At 32.1% G+C, this 14,713-nt stretch overlaps 1 protein-coding gene across 1 annotated transcript; it reads right to left on the bottom strand.

The window, feature by feature from the left end:
• Window positions 1-2,256: 2,256 nt before the first annotated feature.
• LOC129318535 (probable phytol kinase 3, chloroplastic) lies at window positions 2,257-4,859 on the bottom strand. The gene is made up of 6 exons (XM_054963365.1): window positions 4,359-4,859; window positions 3,773-3,840; window positions 3,560-3,691; window positions 3,072-3,187; window positions 2,747-2,861; window positions 2,257-2,654 (listed from the first exon to the last, which is right to left on the bottom strand). Exons 1-6 carry the CDS (start codon window positions 4,674-4,676, stop codon window positions 2,477-2,479), a joined length of 927 nt encoding a protein of 308 aa, XP_054819340.1. The 5' UTR covers window positions 4,677-4,859; the 3' UTR covers window positions 2,257-2,476.
• Window positions 4,860-14,713: the final 9,854 nt, after the last annotated feature.

The raw sequence follows: 14,713 nt of genomic DNA, 5'->3' as shown, positions 1-14,713 counted from the left end.
TAAAGTAATTGTAATTTTTATTAACCAAATTTTACGTATTTTGAAAATAAAAAAATAAAATGAAAACTATTTTAAAAACAATTAAAACCAACACACTTAATCAAACAATTTTTTTAATCAGTACACTTAAAAATAAAATAAAAATAGAAACCAAAACAATCATAAGAATTCTATTACACATATATCTTTTTTATTAAAAGTAATTATATTGTAACATGTGATTTGACTGCAGGAAAGATTTGAATTTTAAGTATGATTCAGCTACAACAACAACAACAAGCTTTTATCTCACTAGGTGGGGTCGGTTATATGGATTACAAAACGCCATTGTACTCTATCATTTATCAAACTTTTAGGAATATTATTAATTAAGAGAAATATGATTCAGCTAATGGTAAAAAAAAAACATATGATTCAATTAATATATTTTATAAATGTTTTATACTATCTTAATCATGTGGAATGTCCTTTAAATTTTATTGAATCCCAAGATTTTTTTTCTTTTTGGATAAAATGGTTAAAAACTAAACCAAGGCAAGAATGGACAAAAAGGCATTTCATCTTTTACTTGCCAACTAAGCGAAAGTTCTGTGTACAGGAGACGTCACACGCAAAAGGAAAGTTAGGAAGCAAAAAGAGACCGATCCAGAAAAGTCAATGTTTCAAACTTGAAGAACTCAACATATATATGAACAAGGCTCCGAATTAATGGCGCCACCATTACTCTCAGCTCTGCTATGTCTCCTTCCTCTCTCAGTCCTCAGCATCAGCAACAAGGGGACGAGATTCAGTTCTCTCATGACAAACACTTCGCTCTTCATGGCCTAATCACGCTGCTCACTGTCGTCTCCGTCTTCTTCCTCTTCATTCTGTTCATCCTCACGATTCCATGCTTGAAGCGTGCTGCTTCTTCTGCTGCCACAGGTTCTGAAGCAGAAGGACGTCGTGATGATGAAGATTCTAATGTTGCAGTAGCAGAATGCAGCACTCCTTCAACACAGAGAGGTGATGGTATTCTCACTCAGACCCCACCCGGTTTGATGATATCTAACAGTGAAGTTATTAGCAGAAAGTTCCCATAGTAGGAAGTGCTTCTGTGGTTCTACTGATTGAGATTCATGGTGGATAACTCAGGAGCCGTAGATTAGAATAGATTTGCAGGGCTTTCAGGTTTTCCCTGTCGGCTATATTTAACCTGTATCAATAATTTGTGGTTATCGTTACTTTGTCTCGCATGTCAGTGTCAAAAACCCCAACAAGGAACAAGTGCCGCTAGGGCACTCAACAACACAAAATATCACGTCGTCATGGTATATTTACCTTTTAGCCCCTGCAATGCAAGCACATTATCAATGCTCATTTTTAGAGCGTCTTTGGAACCAACAATGTTCATAAGGTTTCAAAGTGGGTTAGCCAAAAGTTAGTGAAAAGACCCTTCTTTTCTTTCATTGGATTTCATTGGAATGTGAGCTATCACTGTTACAAACACATCATTCTTGTGATTCAATCTACAAATCATATTTACATTTTCCTTCGTGTTAAGTTGTTGATCCTGAGCCTGCAGAAATTTCTGTATTCTGTAATCTATTCTTGTATTAGTACTATTACCTTGGTAATAGATCCATTAATTCTCAGCATTCTTCGTATGCTTGCATGTTAAAATTATTGTATGTTATCCTGTTAATAGCATTATTACCTCTGAAGTTTACATATCTTCTTTACATTTACCTTTTAAAGTTCTTGATCGAAATCCGCAGCAGCATAAGACAAAATTTATTATTAACACGAAAACAAAAGGTAAAGTGATACTTGGTGTAAAATTTTGTAAACCTGAGCTAAGAGATTCAACTGATCAACTAGTTGTCGAGACTTCCTGAAGCATAATGCTGTTGAAAGTAAAAATTTTGGGGAGGGGTAACATTTCACTCTCTAGTTTTTCTTCATTTTAACAACAGTAAGTTTTGGTAATCTAGTTTAAGACAGCAAGAACTGTGTCAACATATGGCAAGAAGGACTTGTAATACTTATAACACTTCAAAATTTTGAGGATGCACAAGGCAGGCAGTGATATTAGACGTCATGATTTTTCAAAAAAATAGGACTATACTTATAAAAGTCTGAGAAAGATTTATATGTTGGAAAATAAGCATTCTTGTAATACTTAGAGCATATAAAAAACGAAGTCTCTCTTTGCTTCTCAATTTCTTTAATATCAGAAGTGTCTTGGTACTCAGAAAGTGAAGGAAGCGGGGGTGGTGAACCGAATCACTATGGGACAGTAGGCTGCAATGGCCTTATCCAGATGATATTACTGATTGTGGAATCACAGACAAACACCAACCTAGTTCCAGTTGTATCTAGACAAGACAAACTACTAAATAATGCAGAGACTACCACATGACATCTAACTAGGTTTAAATATGTAGAGGACTGGTGCCTAGGATTATCTAACTCTACCACTACAGCATGCTATGAATCAGAAGATCATGCTTCCCACCAATATGGAAGTGAGAGGAACAGTGAGGTTGTCATCAAGCTCCGAGCTAATGGGAAGGGACTCAACCACTGTGGTGGCGATAGAGACAATCAGAAAACCTAGAATCATTCTCCAGCTCTGCTCAATATATCCGAATGAGGAAAAATAGTACATATACCTGTCAAAACCTCTATCAATATGGGGACCGATCAAGCAGGTTTTTCAGTTGAGGACAAAGTAAATAGAGCAACATATGTCTGCTAAAGTTACCCAATAGATGCTAAGAATCCAGAAGCTGCCATTGCAATCGAACCAGCCAAGGACTTGTTTCTGTTGTAAGGTATCTTCGTACTGCCAAATCGCCTCCCAACAATGTCAGCCATACCTGAATAAAATATTAAGAATTATGCTAGGCAATGTCATTTTATAGAATTGAAGAAGAAGAATGTCTGGTCTGCTCCTCCCAGATATTAAGAAGAAATCCCCCTCTTTGCATTGCTTTCTTTTTCCTTTTTAAAAAGTTCACAGTGCAGCTAAAACATTGCCAAGATGCAATCATGAGGACACAAAATATAATTGGCTCTAGCGAAAGTACCATCTCCTGCACACAGATTGCATATTAGAGCAATGGATAAAGGGGAAGTTCTCCAGTACATCACACAGGCAAAAGTAATAGTTGAGACATAATACAACGGTCCCTTCAGAAGCTCCCTGGTACAGATAAAAAACGGAGAAATGAATAGATCAAGACATGAAATCAATACTCAATCTATGGAATTGCAAATCAACAAACATTATTTTCATTCTTTTCAAGTACAGATTAAAGAGAACTCACAAGCCAAAAGTGTAACTCAGCCGCCAATAAAAATCATAACCTATTAATTCTTTTTGATATAACAGGAGAAATGATATAAGAAATGGCCAAAAATGTCATTATATCCATTCCTGTCAGGTCTGAATTAACCAGCTTGATAACTTGAAAGCAAGAGATTCTTCTGGATGGATTTTACGGTAACAAGGCTACTTATTACAAGTTTTAAATATTTATAGTCTCACTGGCATTAATGCGTACAGCATTACAACCTGTAATCTCCAAATCTGCTCATTGATTTCACTGTGGCCTCGTCTTTCTGTATACCAAGTCCAATGAGAAGCATCCGAATTATATTGACTCCTGGAATAAGAGCGGCAAAAAGTGGTGCCTGACTCCAGGAACTGTAACGGTAGAAGAAAGGTAATTCGAAAAGGCAAAGTGGAGCTTTGAAATTTTAATATGCTCAATATACATAAAATTACCTGAATAGTGGCCAGCAAAGTATGAATGCCAGTCCAATGCTTATATGCACAAGTTTCCTATTCAATTTCTAAACACAAATTATAACCGATGAGAAGACTGCAGATATGAACAAGATAGGCATTAAGAAATAAGGGGAATTAGCCTTGATTGGATAGCGACCATGCAATTGACTTTCTTCTTGACAGATTTTACCCGTGTCACATTATGCATCGACACGAACATGAGAGCCACCTCCACCATTTCTGATATCTTTGTCGAGGAATGAAATCCAGGAGAAATTCTGAATTTTTTCGATTTAAATTTTCTGAAATTTTACCGAGTCTTTAGGGACCGTTTTAATTAATTAACTAATTTATCCATCCACAATTTCGAAGATCTAAATTCTACAGACTAAAGGTCACTTCGGTTCTTTATCTTCCCTTTTTAATCAGCTACTCAAAAAGGGAACATAAAGAACTATACAGTCTACTAAGTACCCAAGCAGAACTACTTAAAGGGAGTATCAAGGACTATACAGTCAGCTAAGTACCTACGTACAAGTTTAATCGCGAATTATAGGTCGAGAGATGAGGGGAAAAATCAGACCTGATCGAAAATTCCACGCTTCGCGGTTTCTTGCCATAACCTGATCAAGGAAAAAGCGACACAGGTGGAAATAGCGGTGGCGTATACGTCAGAGAGGACGGGGTTGCCGTGCAGCATGGTGGCCGGCGACGGGGGAGTCGAAATCCGACGAGAAAGCTTGGTGGGGGCTGTGGGCAAGGGAATGCCGAAACGGAAGGTGAGGGAAGAGAGGTTGGGTTTGACTATGAAAAGCAAACCAGAGAAGGGTCTGATAGGTTTGACTCGTTGGACAAGGTGCAGCTTGGGAGAGGAACCAATGAATGTGTTGCAGCAGAACATGATAGGTGCTGACTCTCTTCAATGAGCTTTCAATTCCGAAAGATCACGACATGACCCACGATTTTGGGCTCTGGACTTGCTATGAATCTACCGATTTCGTTCGAAACTACACAACATAACTGAACATCGAACACAAGAGCGGGGCTAGTTGCCCAGTAGTTGGGTTACCCAATGGTAGTTTAGTTAATCCTTTTTGTTTGGATTCGTGTCTCTGGGCAGAACCCTGAAGTTTTTTCAGGAAGATATTTTTACCAAAAAGAAAGGCAAGATTTTTTTATAAATATATTCATTGACAGCGTAATCCCTAAACATTATTTTGAACAGGGGAAAATTATAATTAGACAGCCATAAGAATATTGCTGAAAACTACAAATGCTAAATTATTGAAATCCAGTTACAAATTATAGTCAATACTTGCAGTAAATCATCTTTTTTTTTTTATTGACTTGAGATTCACAGTAAATTTTAATAAATTTTCAACTAACATTATAAAGATTCTCAATTATTTTTAAAATTTTTTAAGTAATGGCAAAGAATTATAAGTAATTAACTTGTAATTTTTAACTAATTCAATTAAATTCTCACTAACATTATAAATAATCTCTTGTATATTTAATAGATTTTTTAAGTAACTTATCTATATATTTACAGCAAAAAAATTATAAGTGATTAGTTTACAATTCATAACTTACTCTCATAAATTTATAACTAATATTATAAATAATTTTAAACGTAATTATTCAATTTTTCAAGTGGCTTATTTATTCAACTGACTCTCATAAATTTTAGCCGACGTTAAAAATAATCTTAAATATAGTTAATAGATTTTTCAACTAACTATTCACATTTTTAATTACAATTAAGGATCATGATTTATTATTAAAATTTTATTTAAAATTTATAATTATTATTGTTATAGTATCTTGATTGTGATTTTTCTTTTAAAGAATGTCATTACGTGAGGTCATGGAGGTTCATGAACGAGACACTTTTACCTTGACCTTTTTATAAAATTATTATTTAAATTTAATGTTTACGAATAAAATGATTTTAAATTTTGATGTATAGTATAGAATTTAAATTTCATCACTGGCGAATAAATGTTTTCAATCTAGTGCCATATAACCAAAATTATTATTAATAACATATTTAACCTGTTCAGTGTAAATAAAATAAAATAATATTATTTTGACCGGCAACTTAAACTATATTATTTTCAAGCCTAACATATCCGAGTTGGCCCATGAAGCTGCCAGCTCTAATCAAAGAGATATATCAAAATATCCATATTTCTCGCCCTTTTCTTCCATTGAATCGAACGCTATGTTAATCAGCACACGTGTCCGTTAAAAATTGGATGTGGGTTTTCTTGATTGCTTGAAAGAAAATAATATCATTGGATTAAACCGTGGATATTGTCGTTGTATTTCTCCCACGCGAAATAAAATGCATTGAATGCACCTGACCTTGAATGGGCGAACCTTGACGTTGATGGATCAATTACTAATAATAGTCAATGCTTCTTATATCATTTCAAGTGTGATATAAGATAGGAGACGTGTTGGTTACATGTCTAGTGTGAACGCTAAACTAACGGCCTCGTGCCGAATCTAAGGCATGCAGCCAGTTGGGGCAAATTTTTTTAAACAATAAATATTATAGTCATAAATAACATAGCCGCGTATGTAGTCTGTGAGGGTAATATAGTTAATTTCAAAAATCATCAATATCAATATATATTGTAAAGCACGTTCAAAGCACTGTATATCTACAGTTCTTTGAACAGTGCTTTTCTCCTCTCTTTTTTAATTTTTAAAAAAATTAGCTAGTAAATAATTTTGTTAAAACATACATACATACATACATACATACATATATATAGTGTGGAACATGATAAAAAATGAGTGTGAGACCTGTCATTGAAATTGTGAGTGTGGGGCTTACATTTGTAAATTTTAAAAATTTAAACAGAATGTAAAAAAATAATACAATTTTTATATTTTAAAAAAATCATGTAATGGTATTTTATTATATATATTGATATATCAAGAATGATATTTTATTTCAACAACTATCAATTAATTATTAAATGAATATAAATAAAAATTTAAAAATAAAAAATATGTTGTATATTTTTTGATTTTTAAAATAGAGAAAAAATAATGTATTTTATTTTAAAAATATTAAAATAAATGTTAATATTTAGTATATTTATTAGATTAAAAAATTATAAATTTAAAATTATCATTTAAACAAATGCATGCATACATTATTTGGTTAAAAATATAAAAACTAAATGTTTCACCCAAAATAAACATTAAATAATACTCCCTCCATTAAAAAATGTAAGGTATTTTTAATTAAATTTTACCCATCAATAAAGTAGTTATCTACTTTCAAACTAACCCTATCTTTTTATATTTATTTTTATTAAATACCCTACAATAAATATAAAGTCACCATCACTTGAGGGATTTTTGAAAAAAAAAGATAATGATTACATCTTAAAAGATTAAAAATTTCTTACATTTTTTAATATTTAACTTTTTAAAAAATACTTTATATTTTTAAACGAGAAAGTATTAACAATATACTTCAAACATCTCTTCTTCTTCTTTTTGTTTCCCAGCAAAGGAAAGCTAAATCATTAACGGAAATATACCAGAACAAATAAAACAAGCGAAGACCTGCACACACACACACACACAAACTAGCCAAAACCAGAATCAACAAAAACTAAAACATCTCTTCAAAATATGGCAATTTTCCCTAAAAATATAAAAACATCTCCTAAGATGGAGATGAGTTGGGATGACAGCCTCTCTCTTCAATTTAACATTTGGCATCTTTTCACCTCTCTCCTTCCTCTCACATCTCTCTCATGAGTCCTCTCCCAAATATCTCAAAACTTTTAGTATTTAATTATATTTCTCTCAACTTCGATAAGCGAGCAGGTGCAGGATCAAAAAATGAGGGGGGCATATTTCAACTAGACTAGCAAAGTGCCTGTAGTTTGCTTAGGGTTACCCACGCTGAGAATAACATGATAAAACTTTCTAGGAATCATGATTTCAAAAAAATTAAATTGTGCGGGAGGATGACATTTAAGACCTTTTTAAGAGAATTCACCGTAATAAAAGTTCATCAATTTTACATCAAATATTATCGTGTGAAAGCATGTATATATTGCACACATAATTTACTACAAGCAAGGTTAATGCCACCCTATGCAGATCAATTTAATAATTTAAATATATTATTAAATTGATGAAAATTTTATCCAAAAATTGAATGATTTAAATATATCCTTAAGATTTAAAGTCTTGTTCAATCTAAAAAACTTTACTACTTAATTAATAAATTTACTATTTAATTCTTTCAATTAATAATCATGGCAAATAAGTATATCAATATGATAGTGATATTCAATTGTCACAAAATTTTTATATTGATGAGATCGAACTATATGAAAATAAAAATCACTCACATCATAAAATTTAATAGCTCAGTTATTGCAAAAAAAAAAAGGAGTATTAATTCCTAAAAGAACATCTTAACTATATTCTTTTAACTATTGAAAAAATAATTTTATGATGGATATCAAGCAAATAGCATTTAATATATCTTAAGATTTTTATTACAATGCTTGACAAAATTTGTTGATAATAATTCTCATAATTTATTTCATTAAATATAAAATGAAAACAAAATCAAATGACATTAATGCTTCAAGAATATATGTAGTATTATACTTTTGAAAATAAGTAGATACCATGGCAATTATATCCTCAATTTACTAAAATAATTGTGTTATACATGTGTAAAAGATTGCATATAACATTGAGATGAGAATCTCATTCAGTATTTTAAAACTTATATAATGTATCATTTTAAAAAGTCAAAAATATATAATTCTTACATTTTATTTAAAAAAATTAAAAAGTCATGAGGCCCATGGCTTCCTCTCTCCCCCTTGACTTCACCACATGTTGTCACCGATAGGTTTCAACAGGATGAAGGGCCAAGCTTTTTATTTTGGGATCCATTCTTGCTCTTGTTCTTCAACTTCCTCAAACAAAGGGCATTTTGGCAATTGGACTCGCCTATTATCATAAATGCATTACTCGTAGCCACCTACCCCGGTCGCCATATCAAGGACTGCAAATTGAATCTTGATCTCGCTCTCTAGAATTTTTGTTCGGATCGTCACCCAATCGTAAGAGATACGAATCCACCCCTCATTTTGGAGAAATTACAGGGGTATAAAATACCCTATTATTGATATTTTACACCAATTAAATAAAAAATGTTTAGATTGAAAAACTTATTAAATATATAATATTTTATTTCAATGATTCAAATAAAACATGAATAATACATTTACATGAAAGATTATATCAACCTATTTAATATAATTTTTTTAAAATAAAAATGATGATCAATTTATTTATCCTATTGGGATTTTAGTTTTAGTGTAATTGTAACTTTAAATCATCAAATTATTATTTTAAAAAATTATTAATTTTTAAACTGAATTATATTGCACCCCTAGCTCAGAGATCTAGCTTCACCATTTGTGTGTCAATATCAAAGAACTAAAAACCAAACTAATAATTGAACCAATAAAAATAATAGGTCATGAGTTGACAGGCCAATAGGCAAAAACAGAATATTTAAATAAAAAATTATTATTTTTACTCAAATAACCCAACAAAAGTTTAATAAAGAGAGAAAAATGGTATGCATGTCAACACAATTTCAACAAAAATTTAGCAAACTTAGTAAGATGTTAGAAAAAAATTGAATAATTTTTCTCAAGTAACCTAACAAAAATTTAATACAAAGATAAATAGTCTCTTCACGACTAACGTTTAAAGATTATCACGCAATCTACTTTCCACAAATTTACCACATAATCTTATCATAATTACTAAATTTATCAAATATATTATTAAAATAAATCCATTGCAATGGGACCCTTCGAGTTACAGTCAAGTTGACCTGGCTACCTTCAAGTTGGTCTAAATTGACAAAGCCCCAGGCTATGTCATAAACTAAACCAGTGAATTGGTTTTCTACTCACTGGTACACACTACAATTGCAGGGTTTCATCAGTATTTGAAAATACATATTTAGCCAAAAATAAATGAAAAACATGAGTTCAAGAACGATTTTATATCTATCAATCTAAACCACTTCTTTGTAGTCATATAAATCATTAGATCAAAATATAGAGCATGAAAAAAGTAGAGCTCTGATTTGGTATTTTATAATAATAAATCTGGTATTAATATTCGGGCAACCAATTGAATCAACAATCTTATAGTATCATGTGAGACGATTGTTATTACACAAGAAGATTTGAGACCCTGACTGAACCTGGACTTTTTAAATATTTATTTGCTACCCTGCTATGTAACTCGGTATCATCAAAGATTCAGCTCTTGTTTTATCAGTAATATTTGATTTAAAAAAAAAATCTAAAGACTGCATTGCTGCATAGCTATATGATAGTTTTTTTTTTTTTTTTTACTCTAAGATGACAGAAAACAATGTGATCTTGCTGGGAAACTGCTTCTTGCCATCCTGGAAGAGCACCCCAATTTGGTCAATAAATTTTTTTTTCCACAAGTTTGTTTATATTAGAGATGATTATATTTAAAGCACTGTTAGATATTAAAACGAACACATCTATTAATAAGAATTTATTTAACAATATCAAGGGTCTAGGTGTGTTTTTACCCTACCCAATATCTTAAATTATTTATAGAGTCAGGAATAAAATTGGGCCCGAAAACTTTATTTAAGTAAGGGTTTTGGTTTTAAAAATTAATTTTTTTAAAGTAATCGAGATTAAGAACCTAACCTTAATAAGCCTTACAAATAATGCAGTCGACTCTGGCCAATGGTTACCCATAGATGTAACCAAACAAAGGCCCTCTATTTCACATATGATGTTTGCAGATGATTTACTTTTCTTTGGATAAGCTACAGAGCAACAAGCAAAAGTTATGATGACATGCTTAGATATTTTTTGCTTTGCTTCTGGAGAAAAAGTGAACAAATCAAAGTCCTCATTATTCTTCTCTAAGAATGTGAGTCCAGAGTTGAGAGGAAAAATCAAGCGTATTGCTGGAATGAAAATCTCTACTAAGATTGGTAGATATCTAGGATTTCCCTTAACTAAAGAATGAAGATCAACAAGCAAGTTTAGTTACATTATTGATAGAGTGAGATCCAAACTTGCAAGGTGGAAGTCTAATTGCCCTTTTACTGTTAGAAGGATAGTTCTTGCCAAGTCTGTTTTGAGTGCCATCCCTTCGTATCCTGTGCAAGTTGCTAAAATACTGGTCTCAATATGTAATGAAATCGAGAAGCTTCTAAGAAATTTTACTTAGGGAAATTCCTTGTCAAGATGTTTTCACCCAATAAATTGAAACATAGTTTCCTTGCCAAAGGCTTATGGGGGTCTCGGATTTAAAAAACTCACTTCAGTCAACAAAGCCTTTAGCACTAAATTAGCATGGAATGTAATCTCAAGTTATAAAGGATTATAGGCTGATCTTTTGCAAAAAAAAAAAATATGTACAAATCTAAAAGGGAGTTACTAAACATTAAAGGAGGAGATTCACAACTTTGAAAATTTATTTGCCAACATAAAGATTATTTAGAAGAAGGTACCAAATGGCAACTCATAAATGGAGAATCAATCTATTTCTTTGAAGATATTTAGCTGTTTCTTGACAAAAGAATTCAAGATATAGCTTTGAGACCCCTGACTGAAGAGGAGAAGAACTCTAAAGTTGTAGAATAGGTGCGTTTTTGTGCATGGGATTTTGTCATATTATCCTTTACGATGACCAATGAGGTACTATCCAGACTCATCTCTGTCATGCCCCCTCCCTTTCTGCTAGGACATGATGTTATGCTATGGAATGGTATTGTAGATGGCTCATTTACTATTAAGAGTACGTATCTTATAATAGAAAAACCCCCTCCCAATCTGCTAGATCCCATGTTTAAAACAATATGGAATTGGAAAGAGGTAGAGAAGATTAGACTCTTTATTTGGTCTTCCTGTCATAATAGATTACCCACTAATGGTTGGATAAGTTGAAGGGCTAATTGCTCACTGCTATGTAATTGGTGTAGATCTGAAGAGGAGGCTATTCTCCATATCCTTTGTGATTGCACTTATGCTAGACAAATTTGGGTTAAGATACTCCCTCTTAAATATCATCGAACCTTGTTCTCCCTAGTTTTGAAAGATTAGATAGCTTGGAACCTAAAGCTAGTATTACTTTCGAGAATTTCTTCTGATTGGAATTAAATCTGGGGTGTAGCCATTTAGAAACTATGGAAGTGGCGGAACTGCTCTACCTTTCAGCAAAACTTTCATGAGCCATTAGACCATACGGCTGAGATACTGAATATATGGAGATCCTTTATTTGTAATGAAACTTTAAATCTTGATGAGGATAACAGTATTATCACTGGTACGAGATGGAAACCTCCTCCAAGAGGCTGGGTGAAATGTAATATGAATGGTGTTGTTTCTACTAGCCTCAATAAAGCAAGATGTGGGGGAATTCTTAGAGATAATGAAGGAATTTGGATAGCTGGCTTTTCCAACTCGATTGGTAATTCTTCACCTTTTGAAGCAGGGGAGTGGGCAATTTTACGAAGTCTTAACTTAGTTTAGGATATGGGGTTTGGGAACATTATTATTGAATCTGATTATAAGACCTTAGTGGGTTTACTCAATGGGAGACACTCTATTTATTACTATGGAAGCTTAGTTTTTGTGGAGATGCAGAAGCTTCTACAGTATAATTGGAAAGTTAAAGTATCCTTTGTTTTAAGGGAGCAAAATATGGCTACAGACTTACTGGCAAAAGAAGGAATCTCTACCTCAACCTTTCTTGATACTGCCCCTTTATTTTTTAGGAATGTTGTGTAGAGAGAACAAATGGGATTACAATCCCTGTTTTCTTTTAAGGTCTTTATTGTATTTTGGGCTTAGCCCTCTTTACTACAAAAAAAAAAAGGGTCTCGAGCTCATACGGTTTTTCAAACCCTATCATATTATTATTAATTTTTTTTATGAAACACGCATTTAAAATAATCAAAACGTATCATATTTTGCTTGATATTAAATATTCAGACGTTGATCTCTAAAAATGCTAATTGAAACATGAGTTTGACAGAAAATGTCATTTGTCATGTTAAGTTAAGATAATTTTTTTTATGTTTTAATTACTTTGGATGCAAAATTGCTACAATATAAATAATTTAGGATACTAGATGCCATTCTAAGAATAACTTATGGAAAAAAATGTACCTTAATTTTAATAACGCAATAAGCAGACATATGATCCAAGGGCGCAGTCGAGACCAATTAAATTGGGTTGTGTTGGCCCACAGGAAAAGAAAAAGGGCCCCAAAAACTGATAGGCTCGTATAACGCTTATTACCTCCGGATGATTACCCAATGGCAAAACAACAAGTCCAATCGATAAACTGTACAGCATAACCGTCTGCTTCTGGCCCATTTACACTCGAGGATAGATGCTTCAGCCCATTAACACCATGCCCAAAAGCTTGAATTCAAGTGCAGCTTTTGTATGCTGTGAAGTGTCCAAGAAAAAACTATACGAAAAAAAAAATGATTTAAATCCTGTGAAATTGGGATCGATAAATTTAGATAAATTTTTTTAATATTTTCACTTATATTATTATTTTTATAAAATATAAAATATTCTTTTTCCTTCTTGAAAAAAAGGAAAATTTTTCAAAAAAAATATATCAATCACAATTTCAAATTTGAATTTGAAAAAAAAGATCACTTAGTGTATTAAAAAAAATTTGAAGACTCAATAGATAGTGGCAGGTTACAGAGAAGATTCTATCAACAAACACTTGAAAATTATCAGCGAAATATTAACCGTTTCCTTCATGGACAGAAAAAGTTAAAACAGAATCATCCTTGATTGATGAATGAAAGTAAGAGGGCGTTGTATTTTTCCAAGAGTCTACGAGAAAAGATCCATGCGTGAGCTGGTAAATTATTCTCACGAGCGGCATCCAATTCAACCACCATGTGCGATACCAACATATAGTTGTTTAGTTAGTATTTAATACCCTAACATGAATGAAAAGGTACTGTGCCGCAAAGTCCGGCGCAACGTGATTCGTAGTTTCTGTACCCTATTATACGTCTAAAAAACTTCGCCCATCCACTCGTAATTTAATTAAAGATAATCAAACTTTTGATTCCTTTAATTTATTTTAATTATCAATTTTGTTTTTAAAATTTTATATTTATCAATTAAATTTTTACAATTTTATTATAATGCACTATTAGTCTTTCTGATAATACTAGACAAGCATGCATAGCTATAAAATTTTAGAAACTTGATTGATAAAATTAAAAATCAACTCTAGAGATCAAATCAATAAATATGATAAACTTAGATGATCAAAAGTTTCATAATGTCCATTATTTATATAATCATACCCCATTGATACATTAGTAGATGGCTAGCAACAATGATGATGCTTTAATTTTTTTGAATTCCTGTCAGCTTAATTGATTCGTTGCTCATTTGGAGTGACATCCTCAACTTACTAAGGCCTATTTGGTTATTGAAATAAAATGAAAAGAAAATAAATGTGTTAATAGTGAATAAAATAGATTAAAATAAGGTCGCGTATTGGATCGATTAGAGAGATCGAAATTATAGAGGTGAGAGCTTTTGAGTGATGGAAAGGTGGGAAAGGGGATTGAAGACTTTAATTCATGACAATATTCATTCACACTCTTCTAGCGCTCCATAGCTTTAATTTTTTTGTTGTATATCCCTCTATCATTCCACAAGTTTACCATATATAGTTCATCTTGTTCTTTATAAATGATTCCACCTCCTCACCAATAACCAATTGGGTCCGATCCTAAGTGATTATATGCATAATTTAAAGTGTCCTCCAGACTCCAGCTGCCAGCAAAAGAATTACACATGAACTTTGTCCTTTGGCAA

The sequence above is a fragment of the Prosopis cineraria genome, unplaced genomic scaffold (assembly GCF_029017545.1).
Source record: "Prosopis cineraria cultivar Desert tree isolate PC_DT_omini unplaced genomic scaffold, ASM2901754v1 PC8, whole genome shotgun sequence".
Classification (NCBI taxonomy): domain Eukaryota; kingdom Viridiplantae; phylum Streptophyta; class Magnoliopsida; order Fabales; family Fabaceae; genus Prosopis; species Prosopis cineraria.
This window is presented reverse-complemented; position numbering and strand designations above follow the sequence as displayed.

Coding starts and splice junctions, on each gene's coding strand:
- LOC129318535 (XM_054963365.1), bottom strand. CDS start 4,676: ATGTTCTGCTGCAACACATTCATTGGTTCCTCTCCCAAGCTGCACCTT. Junction 3,841..4,358: donor AGCGTGGAATTTTCGATCAG/GTCTGATTTTTC, acceptor ATTTGTGTTTAG/AAATTGAATAGGAAACTTGT. Junction 2,862..3,071: donor CAATCTGTGTGCAGGAGATG/GTACTTTCGCTA, acceptor TATTTTATTCAG/GTATGGCTGACATTGTTGGG.